The following is a 24,194-nucleotide window of genomic DNA, read 5'->3' on the forward strand; positions in this document are numbered from 1 at the left end:
CTTAGAAGCGTCACACCATACCCCGCGCATGCGCACTTCACCAGAAGAGACACACACGGACACTGGACGCACACAGGGGTTTTATTAAAGACGATTATAAAAATATATAATCTCTGCGTTACTAGAATAGTAAATGATTTTTAAGTAACAATTCGGATAGCGCGTGTTCAACGCTATAAATGCAGCTTTGTTTACTTAACTGTTTCAATTTGTGTCTGTTGCTCCGAAATTTGACTGAACACCCGGAATGAACTATAAACAAATATCGGAATGCGCAGGGTCCTGCTAATGCGAGTCACAAAAGGCGCTATACCTGCGGAGCACCCCTTCTTCTCAGCACCTCTGTCACCTTGATCAGGGCTGATAACACACACGGTCACTTTGGGTGATGGCAACTGCCATCTGACGGGACTTTGGCCCTCATTTTCTGCTGCACCTTCACGGTCCACGCGGCTAGGGGTCTTGGCGGGTGGGTCTTTTAAGGAGAAGCGGCACTGGCCCGGCAGTATTACCCCTCAGTGTTTCTGTTTTCAGCCGTGTTCCGTATTCTTGGTAAGCATAATGTATTAGCATTCGGTATATTAAGGCTCGGTTGTCTCAATTCTGTACATTAAATACAATTTAAATTGGGAATTGAATAGGGACCCGCTCTTGACATTTGGACTTGACATAAATAAATAATGCAAATCTATGTGTTTATTTCTTTCATTTAAAGGCAGGCTTTTGACATCCTTATTTTGCCGAGTTAACTGGCGTGAATTGACCTTAATTAAACACGCGCACCACATCGGCCAGCAAATGGCTTCTTAATGTAATCAGTCTTTTAGTCAAATTATTACCTTCTTTCAGACAACGGTGGTCCATTATCAGCTGATCAGCCCCCGAAACAGACCAGTGGGGCTTCCGGGACCTTTGTAAATCGACTTGCTGTTATTTTGGAGTACTGTAGTGAGGCGGACGGAATTGGGGCGCTTTGTTCGGTTGGACGCTTCTCGTCAAAATGTTGAGCTCATCCGATTTCAACTGTCTTTGGCGCTATTCTGAGTATAATTAGGGCTTTGGAAACAATCTGTCAGTAGGAAAGTGTGTTTAAAACAACCGGCCCTTCCAATGTACCGTCGTAAACGATATTCAACACAGCTAGGGAATGTAATTTGATGTAAAGTTGCCTATCCGCTCATTCAGTTAACTCCCACCTGCTGTATAATAACACAGGTAGGGTGCTGCCCATTGGCTACGAACACGTCTTTTGCTTTTTAAATTGTCAGTGATCGTTGCCGGGATGGAGATCAAACAAGAGCCGCCAAATTAAAAGGAGACCCTCAATAGAGAGGCGGTAGAACAGCCGACTATTAACCCGGACTGATCACGTTCGATCCCGCAGCTCGTGGAGTGACTCTCTAAACAGAGCTCTATTTCTCTTTAGTTTTTTGGACGAGCACGTTACAAGTAGCGAGTTCTGGCAGGGCGCTAACGGACTGCTGCGTTAGAGTGGCGGTAGAACAGGTGCTTAAGAGTAACGGGAACCCGCGTTCGATCCCCGATATGTCCAGAGTGCCCTGCAAAGTAAATGATTATTTATGTGTAGTTTTTCGTAAGACAGCATTACAAATAAAGGGTTCTGCCACACTGCTAAAGCCGAGCTGCTTTGGCGAAGCGGTAGAAGTGGCGATCGGGAGATACAGGGGTCCTTGTTCGATCCCTGATCTGTCTGGAAGCCAACCCTTGAAGGTTTATGTTGGTTTTACGTGAGAAGACATTACAAATAATGAATGCCGACACTGTGCTATAGGGGATCCGCTGTGGGAGAGTGGTAAAGCAAACAACCCCGAACACCAGCGACCTGAGATCGATCCCCACAGCACCCACCCCCAATGAGACTGTCATTTAAACGTAGCTTTTCGCGAGGCAGCATTATAAATATTAAGTCGAACCACTGCCTTAAGGGGACCCGCCATGGGTGAGCGGTAGGGCCGGCGACTCCGCACCCCAGCGGCCCGAGATCGACTCCCGGTGGGGCGATTCCACAGCTCCCACCCCAAATAATACCGTCATTTATACGTAGCTTTTGGTGAGGCAGCATTATAAATATTAAGTCGAACCACTGCCTTAAGGGGACCCGCCATGGGTGAGCGGTAGGGCCGGCGACTCCGAACTCCAGCGGCCCGAGATCGATTCCCCAGTGGGGCGATTCCACAGCTCCCGCCCCAAGGCGGCGTCGGGGTGCGCCCGAGGGGTCGGCACCTAAGGGGAGCTCCCACCCCTAGAGGCCCGAGGTTGATTCCCTTGGGTGCCGTTGTCTCGGGCGTACTTCGACGCCGCCTTGGGGTGGGAGCTGTGGAATCGCCCCACATTTTACACATGTGTGTAAAAGTTAGTTATAAAGTTAGTATGATCATTCCCATCTTACTATCTATTACTACAGTTATTATCCCATCTGTAGTTTTGTGTGCAAAGGTTGGGAATCGATCTCGGACCTCTGGGGGTGGGAGCTCCTCGGGCGTGCCCCAGCGCCGCCCCACGGTGGGAGCTGTGGAATCGCCCCACCGGGGGATCGATCTGGGGCCGCTGGGGTTCTGAGTCGCCGGCCCTACCGCTCACCCATGGCGGGTCCTCTTAAGGCGGGGGTACGACTTGATATTTGTAATGCTGCCTCACGAAAAGCTCAATATAAACGCGGCAGGTACGCTTCTTAGTATGTCGGGAATCGATCTCGGGAGTCGTGGTGTCAGAATCGTCTGCGTTGCCCCTCGCCTATGGTGGAGCGCCTAAAGGTGAGGGTACAACTCGCTATTTGTAACGCTGCCTTACGAAAAACTCAGAGACTTTGAAATCCGGTCCTTGGCACAGCATCTCTGAGGTGACTGGGATCGATCTCGGGCCGCCGGGGTTCGCAGCCGGGGGTTGTGCCGCCACTCTAGAGCGCCATGACTTGCCATTTGTAATTCCAACAACAGACATTCAATTCTCCACTGCCACCCATTCTAGAAATACGTGTTAGGGAGCGGCGGCTCACAGACTTCATTCTTTAGCAGAGGTAATGCATATCCTTAAGAGCGTGTGTGAGAGTGTCTGTCCGGTTCCAATGTCACTGTCATTCAAACTGATGGCACATCACAAACATTAACACTACTTTAAGGAACGCCATACCAAATGAAGAATAACAAACGCTTACGCTGAGCACTACGTTGATTACTTACATTGCAACCAGTCTTAGACAGACAGCTATTACAGTATAAAAATGGAATTTCTGTCTCTATGTCTGAACAACACTAAACAACACTTCCCTTTTTTTCTTTTTTTAATACATTTTATTGTAATCCTTCCATACAAATACATACATTTTTATAAAAAACACTTCCATTTCTACAAAACTCTTCACTTCTTTCCATTATAGTCTACCTTTGAATGTAGGCTAATACAATTTTTCTACATATACAGATAAAAACTGAGACGACTTCACTAAAAGTTGCCATTATTAGCTAAAGAAATAATCATAAATTAATAGTACAACATATCTGTGAGATAACAATAACAGGTCAATCATATTCCTTACTGAAACTGCCTGGAAGGAAAGGCAGTTTATTTATTTAAAACCACACAGTAACTATCTTACTTTATTCTTATATATATATATATATAAGAAATCCTCCACACCGGTTTCAACAAGACTTTGCAGTTATTTCTAGAATATTCTCACTTAGAATAATAGGCTAATTAAATTTTAGATTTTGTAAATCTTCTTCTTCTTTCGGCTGTTCCCGTTAGGGGTCGCCACAGCAGATCATTGTTTCCTGAAGAGAGGTATTAGCTCTCTGGAAATGTGTTCTTTTATACTGCTGCGTTTTAATTAACCTGAATTATAAATTATTATAAATTAAAATGGTATTACCCCACTCAGCATGCAATGGCGGTTACAAGCTTACACGACAAGTTAGGATAATTCTAGCTCTTTAATAACGGCTTAAGCTGCATAATTAACGGGGAAGACACACCGCAGTACTCAGTCCAAGGGTGGGGACCTTGCGTATGGAGTTTGCAGTCATCGTCACAGCGCTTGGAAGGATTTCTCGGACCAAGTCGACGTAGTCTCCTGTAGTCCGGGCGTCGAGTTTTCCAATGGCTGGCAATCCTCCAAGATGCTTTATAGTATTTCTCCACGTGCAAGCCCCCAGATGGCACAGAGCCCATTTCCAAACAAGGGTACAAACTTTTAGCTGACATCAGACAGTAGGTTTTTATAACACACAGTTCTCCTTCAGGCTGACGACAGTCCTCCAGCTGTCCCTGTTTGTCTTATCCTAATGCTTGGCCCAGCAATTCTGAATACTGACACTCTGTGCTAAATCTGGCTCAGCTCTGCATGCTTACAGAAAAGAAATGAATTTATACAGTTTAAACAGATAAAGTGACAATTAATCTCAATATTGTAACAACATTCATATAACAGACCACCCTTTGTCACTGGATCTGTGACAAAACAAGTCCTGAGGATCTTATCCACAAAGTAAAAGGTACTCGATCCCCCTCTACAATGTAAACAGCTCCTCAAGAATGTTTGTAAAGACGTGGAGTGTACTGCCAATCTAGCTCCTGCTTCACCCATCTAATACGCAAGTGTAGGTAAATATTTGTAATGGTGAAAATTATAATAATAATGATTAACAGTACAATTAGACAAGTTACATTTAACATGGTGTATTTCCACAGATTTTACTTCAGTGGTGATGTTGGCAGGAGCAAATGTGATGACCATACCGGGCTTCAAGGTTCCAGTCTCCACACGACCCACGGGCACTGTTCCAATACCTTCAATCTTGTAGACATCCTGAAGGGGCAGACGCAATGGCTTGTCTTTGGCCTGTGGGAGGAAACCAACGCAGGCACAGAGAGAACATGCAAACTCCACGCAGGGAGGCACAAACCCCCATAACTGCGAGGCAGCAGCGCTACCCACTGCACCACCATGCCACCCCAGTCATTATCCAACCTGCTATATCCTAACACAGGGTCATGGGGGTCTGTTGGAGCCAATCCAGCCAACACAGGGCACAAGGCAGGAAACAAACCCCGGGCAGGGCGCCAACCCACCGCAGGACAGTGTCACAAAACTGTTGTGATAAAATTAATTTGTCATTCCAACAGATGGTATATCACAATCATTATTAGTGTTAAAATGCATTGCTTTTCTCATTCCAACAGATGGCGCATCACAAACGTTTGTAGTAATAAAATGCATTGCATTTGTTATTTCAACACGTGATGTCTCACAAACGTTTGTAGTAATAAAATGCATTGCATTTTTCATTCCAACAGATGGCGCATCACAAACATTTGTAGTAATAAAATGCATTGCATTTGTCATTTCAACACGTGATGCCTCGCAGACATTTGTAGTAATGAAAATGCATTGCATTTTTCATTCCAACAGATGGCGCATCACAAACGTTTGTAGTAATAAAATGCATTGCATTTGTTATTTCAACACGTGATGCCTCGCAAACATTTGTAGTAGTGAAAATGCATTGCATTTTTCATTCCAACAGATGGCACATCACAAACATTTTTAAGAACCATCAACAACAAATCAAATCAAATTAATAATATATTGAACAATTATTAGAAAAGTAAAGTTGAATAAATCGGACTCTGCAGCTGCGTGTATTAAAGGTAAAGTACCACATTTCCGGTTAGCAGAAATAGCCCAAAAGTTGATAGAAATCTACATTTTTGTACCAAACACTTGTATGAAAAAATGTGGTTGACCCAAGAGAAAGCGCCCTCAAGTTATCGTGTTTACACCCACACAGAATTCCAAACATGGCATTTTTGGACTCAGGGAGGTCTAAAACATGGAGATTTCATCAAAATCTTGAAATGGAAGTTTTGGACGATCACAATACTTTCCCTATGCTTCGTATAAGAGAAAGTAAAAAAAAAAAAAGGAGAAATCTGTCATTGGGGTTTGGACAAGAACAATAAGTGTTATTATATAGCGCCTTTTACATAGTGAACACGTCTGACGGCACTTTACTGGTACCCCGCAGTGGTTCCCCCTATTTGTATATGTGAAGCTCTGGCAGGTGTTACCAATTGCGTCCCTCATGGGGTCTGAACCCCGGTGATTTCTAGTGCCTTCTGTTAATTGCCATCCCAAGTCACTGGGCACTGCACCCCAAATTTTGAAACACATGGAGCTGGGGGCTTTATTATCGTAAAGAGGATTAATGGCACACATCTCCTTAGACACAGAGACAGGCGCTAATCCCTTTCGAATCAGCAGGCAGTTTAATATGCATTAGCAGCGAGACTCACCAAGGTATCTGCTCCAGCAATCTTATCAGATCTTTCTTACAAAGAGATCATTGTTGATCTGTTAAAGAACTATATAGCATCCCCGCCATAACATTGTGCCAGCCGTCCGGCCCCGTGAATGGCGCCTTTTGTTTTGGCCCTGGTGGAACGCCATTCTGGAATTGATTTGTGTGCCCAGATCATTCCGATCTCTTTATCTGTTCAAGTCTGAAAGCCGACCCTTCCAGTCAACCTAAACATAGGCGGCCTTCTCCTCTTTAGCTTTTTAACCTTGCGGTCTGAAAGGAAAAGCTTGGGACAATTCGATGGGCACATCTTGATGATAGCTGGGAAGTGTTGTCGTTTTATCTTTGGTGGTAAGCCGCACTGGCCCGGTGTTCACCATTGTGAAATGGTGAGAAGAGTGTGGCCAATAGGGGGCACCACAGACCCCCCCCAAACACCCCACAAGACAGTCCCGTGTGAAAAACAAACACAGCTTATTAACAAAAGACCTCCAATAATTCCTTCCTTGCATATATTGCAATTAGGGCGGAGTGGTGGCTCTGAGGTTGCCGGTTCGAATCCCCATCACTGCCAAAAGAGATCCTACTCTGCTGGGCCCTTGAGCAAGGCCCTTAACCTGTAATTGCTCCAGGGGCGCTGTACAATGGCTGACCCTGCGCTCTGACCCCAAAGGGTATGCGAAAACTAACTAACAAATTCCTAATACAAGAAATTGTATAAGGCGAAATAAAGAACAAAAAAAAAAATACACAAACGTTACTCCTCCTCCTCTTCCTCCTCCCAGGTGAGCGTTGCCCCTTGTCTCTCCCAACTCCAGGTCAAGCGTCCTCTTTTATCTTGGATCCGGGAGTACTTTCTAGTGCCGGGGCGGTTCAATCAGAAGTCCGAATTGGTGGAGAGATCTTAAAAATTAACCAGCCAACCAGAGTAAATGTAAGCCAATGCCAGATGTTCTTGGTGTGGGACAGGGTAAAACAACAGGCACTAATGCCACCTGGTATTCTGAAACTAAATCTAACAGTAAGGGTGAAGCTGACTGTAGTTTTTCCGTTTTTAAAACAAAAGGAGACAAAAAATTACCTTAGACTTTTTATTGCTTTGTAAACATTGGCATTCGGCAATAAGGCAGATGGCAAAACTGAGACATGCTGAATCAAATGAGATGACAAAATGAAATTAAAACCTTAGAACATCTGCATTGGACATTGGCAGATAAATAAAATCCAAATGTAACAAAGACCAATCAGTAGTAAAAACAAAACAAGCAAACCACGGCAGAATCTGCAGCCCATTCCAGTTCACTTCCCGGTTTGTAAGGTCACTAAGATGTCGAAGCTGAGAACTTTATGGAAAGGTTAAAATTAACACTTTAAAATATTTATTAGCAGGCAAATATTCATACTAAAGAATCTGTTCCCATTTTAGGCAAGTGCAAAAGTCCTCTTGTTTTTAACTGACTGTAGACTTTCTGAGCTCAGTATTTAGGACTTCGGTTCCTGCTCAGTGGTTATGGAACAGTAATGTGAAACGGGGATCCAGGAACGTCTTCATCTCCCCACCTGACAGCCAGGATATAGACTCCCTTTTCCTTCACAACATAGCTGACTGTGTATTGATTGCTTCCTACATGTTTCACAGACACTTCTTCACATGGATTTGTGGGTCCAAGCATGCCAACCAGCAACATGTTTTTACCTGGGGTGGGGGGAAAGAAAAAAACAAAAACTCTTCTTAACAGCCTGCATGCAAAGCAGTTAGCATAATGTTCTGTATAGTCCTATTTTCTTTAGATGCTTCTGTTTCCTTCTACATCTAAATCTTATGTACAGTATGTTAACTTGTGATGCTAAATTAGTTCCTTGTGCATGGATGTTCCATATGATGGAAGGGAATTATGCCCTGTACAGCCAAGACAGGCTTACTATGTCAGTATAACTGAAAAAGGCTGGTTCATAAAATGGGTGTATGGAAGCAAGAAATATCTTGTGTGCTTTACAGTAGGTTTGATAGCTGCCTGTTGATGTGGTCACACACTTGGATTCAAATCCTGGTGTTCATTGTCTATGTAGACTTTTCCACGCCTCCCCAGTGGGCATGTAGGTGTCAGGTTTCCACATTTCTGTAAGAGGTATGTTTGGAACTGCCTGGCTCATATTGTGTACGTTCTCCCCTTTGCCGCCATGGCCAGAATTATGTTTTTCAGCCATTTGTGTTACAGTAGCTGTATGGGATCAGACCAGACGGGCTAGCCTTCGGTCCTCCTGCACACCACTGAGCTTTGGACACCCATGGCCCTGTTGCTGGTTCACTGGTTCTCTGTCCTTAGACCACTTTTGGTAGGTACAGACCGTTCCATACTGGGAACATCCCACAAGACCTGCTGTTTAGACAAATCTCTCACCCAGTCATCAAGCCATCACAATGTGGCCCTTGTCAGTCGCTCATATCCTTATGCTTGCCCATTTTTTCTGCTTCCAATACATGAACTTCACGAACAGTTTACTTGCTGCCTAATGTATCTCACCTCTGGACAAGTGACACTGCAATGAAATCATCAGTATTATTCTCTTCATCTTTCTGTTGTTTTAATGCTGTGGCTGATTGGCGTATGGCTATTGCCATGTCCTTGTGCACTGTGATAAGGGGGTAAAGTATAAACCAGCCTAATGAACACGAACTGAAGGATTTGGTGTGTTGCTTTTATAATTGTAGTCTGGTCCTTTTTATGTAATGTTCTGCAGCCATTTTTTACATCCTTACTTCATCTTATTAATGGATGCTGACAACTGAAATATGTATGGAAGAATGCAATCTTTTTCATGCTAGCAATTGTATTCATGTGATTGTAATTTCCAAGTGATTAAGTGATTTATTATAATTTAGGATTAAAAATAGTTTGTATTCCCAGTAAACATTGCTGTATTTCTTTAATAGTTCATTAATAAGTGATATATTAATTTTAGTCATAGTCATGTCTAAAACATATTGCCACATCAATGGGTTTAGGCAGACTGGCTACTGTGGTTTTTGATTATGTGTAATGGTATACTGATGATTGAAAGTGGGGATGAGTTTGAATGATCCATTAATTAATTTGAGTTGGGAGTTCTTGACTCTAAAGCTTGGTGCATTAGCATTGCTTTAATGATCCTGACCAGGCCCCTTTTTACTTTAGCATTCAGACTGACCAAATATTATTGTGGAAAAATGAGCCTTAGTCTCTGTCTAGCAATTTAGTCAGAGTGCATTTATTGATACATATGGTAAAGTGGACAACAACAGCACAGCATGAGTGCCAATGGCTCTAAGGAGGTGATCTTTCTATTGACATGTATCCAGTCAAAACCATCAATGTGCAAATTAGATATTGGCACAATATAGCTAATTGACAGGCTTTAAGTAATCTGATAACTCTAACGGACAGTTCTAATTTTAAACATGTCACTAGTTTTATAGAAAGTCTAAAAGGCAAATATCTTCATAAAACGTTTCTTGCAATATCTAAACTGTTCATATTCATTTACTGGCATAACGGCCATAAACCTTGTATCATTTTAGCACACCTAAATATCCTTCACTGCCACAAGTAGCAACGGAAGTGTCTCCTCAGTATACTGGATGAGATACAGTGGCTTAGACAATGGTGATATAATGGTGAAGCAGTCAGTATGTTTCAATGCATTTTGTGTTTGACATAAGTGGTCTTTCTTCTTGTTGCCAAGAAAACGTGTGTTTCTTCTGCCACCGCTGAAGAAGCTGAGGGTGTAACAGAAAGCAGTGACCATTTTGTACATTTGACAGTTTTTTGTCGCAGACAGGATGAGAGAGTGGCTTGTACTGCTTTTAAAATCACTAGTCTCCTTACCGCTGTGTAATTGCTATAGCTATTCAGATGCAAACATTAAAACTTAAAGATCAATTTGAAGTATGTAACTGTCTGTTCTAAACAGTGAAGTGTTTAATGGTCTATTAACGTGTCCTAATGAACGTCTACTTGTATGTCATTGGCTTCTACAGTTATTAACATACTTTGTTAAACAAAATAAATTGTCCATCCATCCATTTTCTAAATCCAATTTATCCTGAGCAGGACCACAGGGAAGCTGAGGCCTAGCCCATCTCAAGGTGAATATCCACACACATATCTGGCCAGTTTAGGACTTTAATCCACCTAATGTGTCTTGGACTGTGGGAGGCAACTGGAGCACTTGGAGGAAATCCATGCAGACAGATGGAGAATATATAAACTCCATGCAGGGTGAATTAGTTAAGTTTCAGTGATGTTTTATTCTTTTTTTTCTTGCTTATGAGTACAATACAAAAATACTTTGTTTAAATGAAACAAGTGTACTGTATATATTTCCTATGTGTATAAAAGAAACATTGCTATTTCTATATGAAAGCTTATTGTAAAATAAATGTCACTGATAATAACTTTGTTTCAAAATACAACTATGAAAGTTACATTGTTTTTTTGTAAATTTTATATGAAATCATGGCCCCAATTTGAAAGCTTCTAGTGTGAGTTAGAAATCTCGTCAATGCTTTCCACACAGTGGCATTTTTGATATCATGCCCTCCCACAGCACTACACACTCCCAACTCCTTTAGCGAGCACCTTACCTGCTTTGGAACCATCAACGAAGAACGATGCCTTCTGGCCCACCTGTGCCCTGCTTAGACCTGGGCCTTTGCAGGTCACTTTGCTGCTGTCTGAGGAAAACCTAGGGATGCTGTAGGGCATGCTCTTCAAAGGAGACTTGGGCCCTGAACCCACCATGATGGAAGAGGTTTCATTGGCACCAGCTGCACTGGTGAGACGAGTGCCTGAGACATAAACAGTAAACGATAAACAAAAAAGTCACAGGATTACATTTACTGTATATAAAATGGATCTGATCCGCTTGAAGGTCTTTGTTTTTTTAAGTTTCAACTGTACAAGCTGGCATTGGATAGTATGATACCTTTCCCACTTTTGAAAGATACAGGCTTGAAATGAGTGTGTGTCCTCTGTGATAAGCTGGCACCCATTCCACGGATGGTTTCTACTTTGTGCTCAGTGCTACTAAGAAAGGTACAGTGCTATTTACTTTGGAGTGAGTTAGTTTAGAAAATGACTAAAAATGAGTTAACATGTCTTTAACAAGATAGGGTCCATCAGAACACATGCCTTGGAATGAACAGTTCTGGAAACTGGATTGGTTTACTTTCATTTGCTAGACTTGGGGATCTCCAGTGGGCTGCTCTAAACCACATGTTGTCTGGACAGAAACAGAGTAATTCTTAGAAGGAGCTTGTAGCAGAAGTCTGAGTGTATCTATGCACCAAATGTTCAGTTTGTACCACATGCCAGAGTATATTAGATACCTCATATGTGGTCAGCAAATGGATTGGGTTTGAGGGGAACGACCACCTTTTGATTACTTGTTTTATTCTGGAATCTATTCTACATATTGTAAAGTTATTTACCACAAGGATAGCAGTCTTGTATGTGACCCCATAACTGCTATGTGCTTCAGTTTATACACTCTCAAATTGCTCATTTAAAATTTCTACACTGTTTTTTAACTCTTACTGTGTATCTGCCATTATGTCAGTCCTTCCAGGCATTGTAAAGCCAGCCTTGTAAAAGGTAAAAAAAAAACCTAATTTTTCTAAACTTAATTGCTTCCTTCTAGTCTTAAGATCACTAGTGGATGAAATCTAACCAAGGAGCACTGCCAGCTGTGGATTAGGTGCTAGTATACCACAAGCCACACATTCACTCCCATTGGCATTGCCAGTCAATGTAACCTGCACCAGCTTGGGAGGTGGGAGAAAACAACCAATAGAAGTCATTTCTGACTTGAGAAAAATAGGCAAACTCTACCAATATTGGCTGAGTTTTAAACTTGGGTCTATAGAGATGTAGTGTAACAATTCTAATCAATGTATCACCGTTTTACCTTCTAAGGTGAGTATCATTCCATTAAAACTTGAATACAAAACAATCAAGATTTTTTTTTCATGAAAACTTTACACAAGGCAACAGGAGTTGCCATTTTGTGTATGATGTGCTGTGACAAAAATATAAAAGTCATTACTTTATAACATATCTGCAGAACACCAAGTTATAAACTGACCAAGGGAGGAAATTTCCAGATGGTAATATGTGGGCATAGTGAAGCATTTCTCCCTTAGTGCGTCAATTTGTCAATCAGGTGTATCTGGACTGCTGTTGTAAATGAGTGACTCCTGTTCAGTTGTGTGGAGCACCTGATTGTCAGCTTAATCTCTAATCTACAATGGGATCAATGATATAAGCATAAAAGACTGAATGAATTTGTTTTCCTCCACATTCGTCAGTTAGGGTTAGGGTTATTACATGAATGAATTTCACTTTGGTTTTAACCTTTCATCTCTTTATTACTTCTACACTGTTACACCCAACACATGCCAAGATCATTTTTATTACCCTCACATGCTGTTTCCATCATGATAACTGGGGGAAAAAAATTTAACCAGCGATGGTGTTGACATAACTTGCCTAATGCCTGATCATGAGCCAGCCATCTCTATAAAACATTTCTGATACTGTTATCACCAGTACCTGTGATTTTTGCCTTAAAAGGGCTCCCAGTTATGTGAGTAGGTCCACCATACTTGATGCCAATCTGATAATTCCCTGGAGCCATTGGTGTGTATTGGACTTTGTAGCCTTCAGGACACTCCTGGCAGTCCATCTTGACTTTGGATGGTCCTTCAATGGTAACAGACAGAGCACCAGGCCCTGCTTTACTGTTGTTGATAGTAAATTCTGCCTGTGTACCTGTCAAAAAAAGATTTATTCATCACCTTGGAAGCTTACTAGTGGGTACCCTTATTCTCAACATCACAATATGGTACAAATATTCCACTACAAATTATAGTAGGGCATGAATCCCCCAGTCCAGACAGGAATGTGGGGAGTCCATGACGCAAAAAAACAAACGTGAACTAGAAATGTAGTGAAATCTTTCAAAATCAGTATTGTAATGATATACTAGAGGCACTAGTGCCTCATTTGGGCAATACAATCAGCATTTTAAACAGGCCCTTGAAAGTTTCCTTCCCCTTACTGGGCTTTAGACAGTTAAGACTTGGCATAAAGATATCAGCTGCATCGGAGTCCACAATTGTTTGAGGACCGCAGGGAGTTTAAAAGGCCATCCATAGAAATGGCAAAGTTGAAGGTAACAACTGACCCTGGTGGAATAAAGGAAATGCTACAGAGATTCTCAAAGCAAGAGGTAAGTGTTAAAAAAGGCTTCTTTTAGCTGAAGAGCTAGGGTTGAGAAGTGGCAGTGACTGCTTAAAACCCAGTATGTGGCGCGGGTACAAGCAACCTGGTGATGCCATGATGAGGCCGGGTTTGCTACAGCCATCTACCCACGTTTAGACCCACCTGTGGTACCATGCTCAAGACCAGCTCCATAAGCAGTGATCAGGCCTGGATCTCCAGTCTGTCCTGGTTCCCCGACACGGACCTGGAATGGGCTGCCAAAAATATGCTCGCCATTGAACATCACATCAATGAAGTGCAGGCCATTTTCACGGGGAATAAATCGAATGGCATATTTCTCTTGAAAGAAATTAACAGGAATGTAAATGGATGAAAACAAAAGCATATAAATAAATTAAAGCAGATCTGATCTGAACCAAAATGCACTTGGAACAAGGCGGCCTGTGGCTCAGGGAAAAACTCTTTTGAGGTAGAACTGGCCACTAACGAGACATTTTATGTTGGTAAAAAGAAACCCAACATGACCACTTTTTTTTTTTTTTTTTTTTTTTTTTGGTAAAGAACTTTTGGCATAACTTAGGTGCCTCTTTGCTATTTGTAACAGTGCCAGTCACACGTGGTGCGTTATGGTGGGGTCAGCTTACTCTCCACTTGCGAATGATCTAACTTTAATTACCCATATTTATATCATACTTAAAAGAAATGTATTTCAGCACAATTAGGGACAACATCCTCAGTAGTCCTGCTAACTGCACTAAAGGAGGCACTGCTGTTCTTCTTTATACCCAAAATTGCTAAAGTGCTGCTATGAGAATTAAGAGAAAATACCAGAATGTTAGTGATCTTTTTTTTTTTTTTGGGCTAAAAGAGCTAAAATGCAAATGATACACCTCCATTTTTCCCCATGGGCTTGGTGTTGTATCAGCTTGTTGTTCCTTCCCTGCATGCTCTATGGGAGGTTTTTAGTTCTTTCCAAGACAGGCTTTTTCCATGATTTAAAACAGAAAAAATGGGAAGGCCTCACCTGGTTCAAGTTCAGACACAAAGCACTCCTCAAGGGCTCCGGAGGGACTATGGACTTTAGCATCGACTTTGCCCTTTGCTCCATTCATCTTGACAGCAAAAGACACAGGCTGGTTAACCTTAAGGCCCGACTCCTGAAGAGTGAACATCAAAAGCATTTCACTGGACATTCATTTTCTAACTCTGATCCCAATGTGGGAATTAGAACAAGCGGTGAGACTTTACATTGCTTTTACTTTTCTATGTAATTCCATGCATTCAGTAATGCATCACAGATGATCTAGGAGACAGTCAGTAATGCTTGCTGATGTGCTACCATCTGGTGAACAGCACTATTTCAATACATAAGTAGGAATCAAAACATCCCACCGTGTACTCATATTGCTGAATGACTTGTTGCCTTGAGATCTGAAATTTAAATATAATGTGCTAACCTAGCCTGGAGATGTCCACCTATCCTTTTCATAAACTCCACAAATGGGACTTGGGCTGGCATATGTGCTTTTCATTTTCACTTAGGTGTGGATGGTGCAAAAACCAATTCTCCAATTCAAGGGGGTTCAGGATTAAATATGTTGTGTGCCTCAAGATGAAGCGAAATTCTTGAAATTAGAGCTCTCTGATGGGTCATGAAAGGCTCCTCAGATCTCCTAAAGACTGGTCACTATATGGAGTCTGCACATGCTTCCAGTATACGCATGCATTTTTCAATGGACATTCCAGTTTTCCCCTCACATCCCAAAAACATACATGTAAATTATCATAGGACTGCAGTGGACTGGTGCCCAGAACAAGCGGTTTCTGAGACTCCATGAAATGTGGGGATCAACCTTCTCTCAGATCAGTCTGACCCAGATTGTTACGTTGTTGGCACAAAGCAGATTGCCATTGCAGAGCACACTAATACTTATTTACAGCAGACTGATTTTATGACAGCAATTAATTTAATAATCAGGTCTTTTGGGAAGTGAAGGAAAAATTCCCAAATACCTGGAGACAGAGAGCTCTTCAGTCATGGGGGAATGTGCAGACGGCACACAGTGACTGGTGCAGGATTTTGTGGAGCTCACCTGTGCGTAGCTGCCATGTCAATGACTTTCAATGATCAGAATTAATGTGGTAAAGAAGAACTTACAATGAAGATGGCAGCCTGTTGTACAAAACTATGGAAAGCAATTGAGCACACCAGTCATTACCACGCAATTCTGAAAAATAATCAGTCGAGAACTGAACATCCACTCTCCGGCATATCCTAATTCACAATGTAGGTGTATGGCACTGTGATCTATGGGATATTCTAAAGACTAGTTATTTTATTTTTTTGTAATATACAAATATTGAGGGTTATAACAGTATACAAACTATGTCAGTATTGTGCATTTGAGATTTTCAGTAATCATTTTCATTGGGCATGCTGTGACAGTCAGATGAATAAAATGTAGTGAAACACCAGATGATGGACAAAGGAAGTGCATACAGTCACCTGAAAAATAAACTCCATGCATGTTAACAACAATTTTGAGATGAGAAAGGATCCCTTCTGCAGCAGACCGAGGAGTACAGAATGTTGACAGAAGAGAGTACCCTTCTCATGTTACCATCTTACTGAAATGCTGCTAAAAGCCTTTAAATGAAACACAAGAAAATCATCCATAGAATGGCAGTTGTCCACTTGAAGTCCTTAGCTGGTGTGAAGGCAAAGGAAAATGTGTGCTTATTTCCAGTGGATTGTCTTAGACATTCTGATACACTTTGGGAATATTCACATAAAGAAAAACAGATCAGGTCTCTTTAGAATTGCCAATTAACCTAAGATGGTTATCTGAAAGAAACCCACATGGATAAGAGGAGAACGTGCAAAGTCCAAGCAGAACATGACCAGACCACATTCAACAGAGTGCTGCCCTGGACATTACATTTATATTCATTTTCTGTACTCACTTTTCAGATTAGAGGGTTGTGCGATGCCAAGTCTGCACTCGGGAAGCATTGGGTGCAGGTCATGAATCCACCCTACATGGCACACTTGCCCCATTTCACGGTACACCCAACTCATACCAAACCAATTTATAGAGAGTCACTATATTAGTTAAGCACCATATCTTTTGGAAGTTGAAGGAAACAAGTGTATCGGGAGGAAATCCACACATGTAGAAGGAGAAAATGCAAATACCATGTAGACTCATTAAACAGCAGTGAATTCTGCCAGTCCAGCACCATCACAGTCACTAAATATCTATGCTTTTCTGAACTCTCTTTTTCCACTTCATGATTTGATAAAGCTAGAGTCTGTTTTGGAAGAATCGAGTGCCACTCTATGAATCTAGAATCTGGATTGGAAAATGTAGTAATTCAGTGGTGGTGGCTCTGAGGCTAGGGATCTGCAATGGCAGTCGGAAGGTTGCCGGTTCAAATCCCGTAATTGCCAATAGGGACTTTGCTCTGTTGGGCCCTTGAGCAAAACCCTTAACCTGCAATTGCTGAGCGCTTTGAGCAGTGTGAAAAGCGCTATATATAAATGCAAAATATTATTATTAATTCGCTAACCGAGCAAAGAATGATCTGCTTTCACGTGTCTAACTTTTTCTGTTGTCTTACAAAGTGCACACAGATGGTGAATGGGCTGAGAACTGAACTCGGATTCAGAGCTGGTAGACGGCCACGCTAACCACTGTGCCATGGTACTAAAACAAAAACGGAACGCAGAAATTCCAGGCTCCGGGTGCTTGTGTACTGTAGCCGTCCTGTTTTTTTGCATTCTTTTGTCTGAATAGCTAAGGACACCAAGTGGTCAAAACCACAGAGGGCAACAGGGGGGTTTCCTTGTGTCTCACCTGAAGGCTGGTAACAGTAAGCCTGCGAATGTCGTCTTCTGGAGTGCTGACCGGGACAACAAATGGACTGTCTGGTATGTGCTCATCGTTGAATTTGACGGCTACTTCATAGTCACCTGGTAGAAGAGAAGAAAATGGTAAACGAAAAATCCATTCACTTTCAAACTCCTCCTTATTTTAGAGAGCATCTAAGAAGAGTAGTGCAGACACAGGACACCTCCTTGTGTTCAGAAACCTTGCTGTCCCTTATACTTTAGACCAGGGGTCGCCAAGTCCAGTCCTGGAGGACAACCATGGCTGCAGGTTTTCATTCTAACCTTTTTTTTATTGAGTGCCGTATTTATGCTAATTAGTCAGTCAGTCAGTCATTGTCCAACCCGCTATATCCTAACACAGGGTCACGGGGGTCTGCTGGAGCCAATCCCAGCCAACAGGGCACAAGGCAGGAACAAACCCCAGGCAGGGCGCCAGCCCACCACAGGGCACACACACACCCACTACGGACAATTTAGGACCGGCAATGCACCTAACCTGCATGTCTTTGCACCGTGGGAGGAAACCCACACAGACACGGGGAGAACATGCAAACTCCACGCAGGGAGGACCCGGGAAGCCAACCCAGGTCTCTACCACTGCGCCACCGTGCCGCCTTGTGCTAATTAACTTCTTGTGAATTCATCTAAATTGAATCGTTCCTCTGAATCGCTTCATTTCTTTCCTTAAATGGCGCCCAAACAGAAATGAAACGTGAAGTGAGGGAGCAAACAGAAGACCAACTCAGTCAGGGCATCAAACGCCAACCAATTTCATTCCAACCAGCTGCTTAATGAGGTGCCGATTCTTGTCGTTAATTAAACTCATTCTTTAATTTCTTGGCTTGTCGCTGCTCTCATGGTGCATTAGCAGACATTTCCAAAATTGATTTTCTCTTTCTAAGAGCGCCGTTAAAATGTTTTGTGGACCTGAGCAGATCGACATTCCTGAGACCTTCACCTTTCTTCATTTTCAGATAGTGTATGATGGACTCCAGTTGTTTTTGGCTCATTTTGTATCTCGTTATTGTTTGGCTGCTAATTAAGGAAAAAGAAAACAATGAAGGGGTCGGAGTCTTCAAGAACAAGTCAAATAAAATGAATTCAAAAGAAGTTAATTAGCAGCAAAAACAGATCACTCATTAAGAAAAAGGTTAGAATGAAAACCTGCAGCCACTGCGGCCCTCCAGGACCGGCATTGGTGATCCCTGCTTTAGACACTGGCAACCTTTGGCGGTTGAAGTCCCGGCTTACTGCCATGTGTACGCAGAGCAGCGACCGTTTTACTTGAATACCTTCCAGCGAGGCTGGGATTGTCTCCAGCAGACCCCCGTGACCCTGTGTTAGGATATAGCGGGTTGGACGATGACTGACTGACCTTCCAGCGACTAATGGCAGCAGCAGACAACACACAAAACAACAAGCAAGAGATTCACAAGAAACTAACATAACAGATATATGCACAGTGGTCACCTGTGACCGGACTTTAGGACCTGTGGATCTGCTACACAAACTCTTAAGCTTTCCAATTGTTTGTCTTTACTCTTCACTTTTTGACTTTCTTTTATGTAGCCAGTTAAACTGCGGTGGGTTGGCACCCTGCCCGGGGTTTGTTTCCTGCCTTGTGCCCTGTGTTGGCTGGGATTGGCTCCAGCAGACCCCCGTGACCGTGTAGTTAGGATATAGCGGGTTGGATAATGGATGGATGGATGGATAGCCAGTTAAAGTAATACAAGAAGTCCATTGTTTTGTCTATTTTTGATTGTTTGAAAGACGGCTCAGACAGGTGAGGTGCTAATAAATGATAACTCGGCTGTTAGTGTTTTCAAACAGTGCCTTTCGCATCTGCATTCTGCGGTCTTTTCTGCTGAGCTAATATTGTGCCACTTGCCATGGAGCAAAACGTCCGCTGAATTTGGACACCACTGGCATGACAGACAGCACAGAGCTCATATTCACCTAAGTCACTACTGCTGAGTACATTTGAATACTTTTTGGTTTTTTTAACCAAGCTTAGTTTTCTTATTTCTATATTGTTCCAAAATCACGGAAAAGGGCGGAGCGGTGTCTCTGAGGCTGGGGATCTGCAGTGGCAATCGGAAGGTTGACGGTTCGAATCCTGTAAACGCCAAAAAGTGACTCTACTTCGCTGGGCCCTTGAGCCAAGGCCCTTAAGCTGTGATTGCTCCGTCCGGGGTATGACATTAATCTGCACCCAGCCCTGCATGTAGGCAGGGAAAAACCTGGGGGTTGGTGGCAAAATTGGCCCTCCATCCACCATAAAAAAACCTCCCACTGTTCCATTCCTTTAGCTGTTCCTCTAGCACCTTCAACACCATCCAACCTCTGCTCCTTAGGGTCAAGCTGATAGAGATGGGAGTAGATTCATACCTGGTGGCATGGATCGTGGACTATCTTACAGACAGACCTCAGTATGTGCGTCTCGGGAACTGCAGGTCTGACATTGTGGTCAGCAGCACAGGAGCGCTGCAGGGGACTGTGCTTTCTCCGGTCCTGTTCAGCCTATATACATTGGACTTCCAATACAACTCGGAGTCCTGCCACGTGCAAAAGTTCACTGACGACACTGCTATCGTGGGCTGCATCAGGAGTGGGCAGGAGGAGGAGTATAGGAACCTAATCAAGGACTTTGTTAAATGGTGCAACTCTAACCACCTACACCTGAACACCAGCAAAACCAAGGAGCTGGTGGTGGATTTTAGGAGGCCCAGACCCCTCATGGACCCCGTGATCATCAGAGGTGACTGTGTGCAGAGGGTACAGACCTATAAATACCTGGGAGTGCAGCTGGGTGATAAACTGGACTGGACTGCCAATACTGATGTTCTGTGCAAGAAAGGACAGAGCCAACTATACTTCCTTAGAAGGCTGGCATCCTTCAACATCTGCAATAAGATGCTGCAGATGTTCTATCAGACGGTTGTGGTGAGCGCCCTCTTCTACGTGGTGGTGTGCTGGGAAGCAGCATAAAGAAGAAGGACACCTCACGCCTGGACAAACTGGTGACTGGTGAGGAAGGCAGGCTCTATTGTAGGCACAGAGCTGGACAGTTTGACATCTGTGGCAGAGCGACGGGCGCTGAGCAGACTCCTGTCAATCATGGAGAATCCACTGCAATTCCACCGGGGGGGGGGGGGGGGGAATTAACATTATACAAAGTTATTGTCTATTATACCTGCATTGTTATCAATCTTTAATTTAATATTGTTTGTTTATCAGTATGCTGCTGCTGGAGTATGTGAATTTCCCCTTGGGATTAGTAAAGTATCTATCTATCCCATCTGAACTGGTGTGGTGCTGAGGTGCCACCCGTTGCATGGTTGCACTCAGGTCCTAATCTGGGATCCTGAGTGGGTTTGTCATGTGGCGTATCAGCGCCCGCTCCTAACCTCTCCCGAAACACAGAAACTGGGAAATAGCAGTTCCCTTAATTAGTCCAAATGAAAACAAAAGCTGGTTGGAACAAAAACCTGCAGCCACAGCGGGTCCCCCCCCCAGGACCGAGTTTGTGAATCCCTGGTTTAAGGACTCATCCTTTGGGATCCCTGATGTCCTGTCACAAGAGTTAAGAGCTTCAAAAACAGACCCCGTCTCACCCAGGCTGGATTTTTCATCATTTTCAGTGTTGTTCTGAAGCCGATTTTGACACGTTCTCCGCCAACACACACACTGAGCCACTACTCACCAGGTTCCTGCACAATGTAGGACACTCCACAGGATGCATCCTTTCTGTCCTCAAATGTAATCTCGGCTCTGCTGGGACCCTCTACTGCCACGGAGAGACCACCAGCTCCAGCTTCTCTGGTCCAAATGCTGAACTCAGCTGTTGGAATGAGCAGACAGACAGACAGACGGGTGAGATGAGATGAAAAGGCAACATCAGTAACACTCTCTTCTTCTGAAATACCTGGTGGTAGTTCACAAAGGGACCCCCAGCAATTAAACAACAAACACGTCTGAAATGAGCGTTTGTTTCATTATTATTTTGTATATCAGAACTCCTTCTGAGTCAACTCCTTTCTATGAGAGCACTCAAAAAAAAATAAAGAAAAAATTGAGATAAATCGTTATCTACTATATCACGGGTGTCGAACTCCGGGTTTGGAGGGCCGCCGTGGTTGCAGGTTTTCATTCTAACCCTTTTCCTAATCAGTTTTCACTGCTAATTAACTCCTTTTCCCTTCCTTTTAATAGCCCAGTTTTGAAGGATTCAGTCCTCTGAATTGATTCACTTCTTCATTAAATGGCAGCCAAACAGAAATGAGACGTGAAACGAGCCGACAGATGACCAGCTAAACTGGGGCTTCAAACTCCAGCCAATTTCACTCCAACCAGTTCCTTAATGAGAAGCTGATTCTTGCTGTTAATTAAACTCGTTATTTAATTCCACAGCTTGTTGCTGCTCTCATTCTGCCACAGCAGACATTTCCAAAACTGTTGATTTTCCTTTTTTTCTAAGAACACCGTTGAGATGTTTCGGTGACCTCGGAGATCAGCCTTACTGAGACCTTCACCTTTCTTTATGTTCAGATAATATGGTTAGCGGGTGATGTGCAGCTTGTTTTGTGTCTCATTATTGTTTGGCTCCTCATTAAGGAAAAAGAAAGAACTAAGGGGCTTGAGTCAAGTTAATTAGCAGCAAAAACTGGTCACTAATGAAGAAGATGGTTAGAATAAAAACCTGCAGCCACTGCGGCCCTCCAGGACCGGAGTTCGACACCCCTGTACTATATGAACGCACTTTTCATTACAATTTCATGATGAGCTGGTGCTTATCTTATAGCACTGGACAACCTACTCTGGTCGTGCACACAACCATGCTGGGACAATTTCAACTCTTGACTTAACCCAAGGACTGTAATGATGTCGCGTGGATTAGGAACGAGGCATCTAGCCTTCCATTGTCAGACTCCTAAACAGCTGGTGCTTGTTCTGGTATCACAATGGCACAAGAGACAACCCGGACAAGGCACCAGTCCACTTCTGGAGTGTAAAGGGGCCTCTGAGGCCAGTCGCCATTCAGAGGGGAGGAAGGGGTGCAGAGCTACAGGTACCTGGGGGCTCCCATTAACAGCAGCTGGACTGGTCTGACAACATAGTGGTGGCCTACATGAAGGTAATTTGCACTGGATAAAAGCATTCGCTAAGCAAATAAATGTAATTATAAATATTACATTCCAAAAAAAACCAAAAAACTGGGCAGCAAACATACAAGCTATAAAAACCTGGACACAAACAGATGAACACACACAGGCCTGGTTCGCAATAGAAATAAAATCCTGCCGCACTTCTCTATATTCCCTGCTTTGTGCCCCAATAAATGCAAGTTATCGCCAATATACTAATAACCCAATTGTGCTTCACCCACTCAGAATATGGAACTAAAGTAGGAAGCATTTTAAGATGGAGAATCTTTTATCGGGGGCACCACTGCACGAGAACCACCTTTTTCAACCCTCGCAAACATACGCAGTTTTTCATATCTGGAAAACATTTAGAATTAAATTGCTTAGAGATCTGTACATAGACAACATCTTTGCATCCTACAAACAATTACAGTTGATTCCGGTTAATTGGACCACCGGTTAATCGGACCAGCCGCTTATTCGGACCGAATCCCAAAGAACCGAAACAGATCATATTACATAAGCCAAATATTGTTCGCTTATTTGGACCAAAATTCCGTTTAATCGGACTAAAGAATGTGACAGAGAATAAGAAAAAGAAGCCACAAGTCGCCCACGGAAAGCGGATGTAAAGTGGGAAAGCGACATCGGGAGGATCCCTGGGCTCCACAGGAGAATTTATGCTTTTATCAAAGGTCAAGTGCAGTGCGTCAACAGAATGCGTCAGATCACACTAGACAAGTTCTTCAAACGTTGACTGGAATTTGGTAATGTAATCTTTTTTTATTGTGCTTCGCATGCTGAGTGTCGTGCAGATCGTTTCAAAGAATTTGTAGATTTCTTTTTCAATAAACAAAGTTGTAAGCAACCATACATTTACGTAGTTGTTTGTACGTTCGCCATACGTGCGTGCAGCACAATAAAAGTCATAATGACATTTTAATATGTTACTTATAGCACGTCCCATCTTGGTTGCACATGTATAGGGCATGTTCGTGTAGTCGGATCAGCCGGTTATTAGGACCAAAATGATTGCGTCCCGATGTGGTCCGATTAACAGGAATCGACTGTACATTTCTTTCACTATCTTCAAATTTGAAACTTTGTCAAACAGAACCTGCCCGATTTTCCCTTATCTCCCACCTTCCTCTATGCTGGAAAAAATATCGCTCAGTCTCGAGGACTCAGACGGCATTTCTGCAATATATAAAAATATTTTACAGTCCCTCCCTTTCCAAGATCCAAGAGGACAATGGGAAAAGGATCTCTCACTCACCATCTCTGAAAAGGAGTGGAACAACAACAACAACATTTATTTCTATGGCACATTTTTATACAAAAAATGTAGCTCAAAGTGCTTTACATAATGAAGAAAAGAAAAATAAAAGACAAAGTAAGAAATTAAAATAAGACAACATTAATTAACATAGAATAAGAGTAAGGTTCGATGGCCAGGGAGGACAGATTAAAAAAAAAAAAAAAAAAAACTCCAGACGGCTGGAGAAAAAATTAAAATCTGCAGGGCTACCAGACCATGAGACCACCCAGTACCCTCTGGGTATTCAACCGAACATAA

General features: G+C 42.9%; 1 protein-coding gene across 1 annotated transcript in view; it reads right to left on the reverse strand.

Moving 5' to 3' along the window:
- Positions 1-7,405: 7,405 nt before the first annotated feature.
- The window catches only part of LOC114668700 (filamin-B), a 245,519-nt gene continuing 228,730 nt past the window's right edge, over positions 7,406-24,194 (reverse strand). Inside the window, exons 40-46 of the mRNA XM_028824598.2 lie at positions 21,178-21,315; positions 17,440-17,555; positions 14,607-14,739; positions 13,745-13,921; positions 12,911-13,129; positions 10,945-11,148; positions 7,406-8,016 (exon numbers count right to left, since the gene is read on the reverse strand). Of these exons, the coding sequence (XP_028680431.1) occupies positions 7,829-8,016; positions 10,945-11,148; positions 12,911-13,129; positions 13,745-13,921; positions 14,607-14,739; positions 17,440-17,555; positions 21,178-21,315 (1,175 nt within the window). The 3' untranslated portion in view covers positions 7,406-7,828. The remainder of the gene's footprint in view (positions 8,017-10,944; positions 11,149-12,910; positions 13,130-13,744; positions 13,922-14,606; positions 14,740-17,439; positions 17,556-21,177; positions 21,316-24,194) is intronic.

This window comes from Erpetoichthys calabaricus, chromosome 18, assembly GCF_900747795.2.
Source record: "Erpetoichthys calabaricus chromosome 18, fErpCal1.3, whole genome shotgun sequence".
Classification (NCBI taxonomy): Eukaryota; Metazoa; Chordata; class Cladistia; order Polypteriformes; family Polypteridae; genus Erpetoichthys; species Erpetoichthys calabaricus.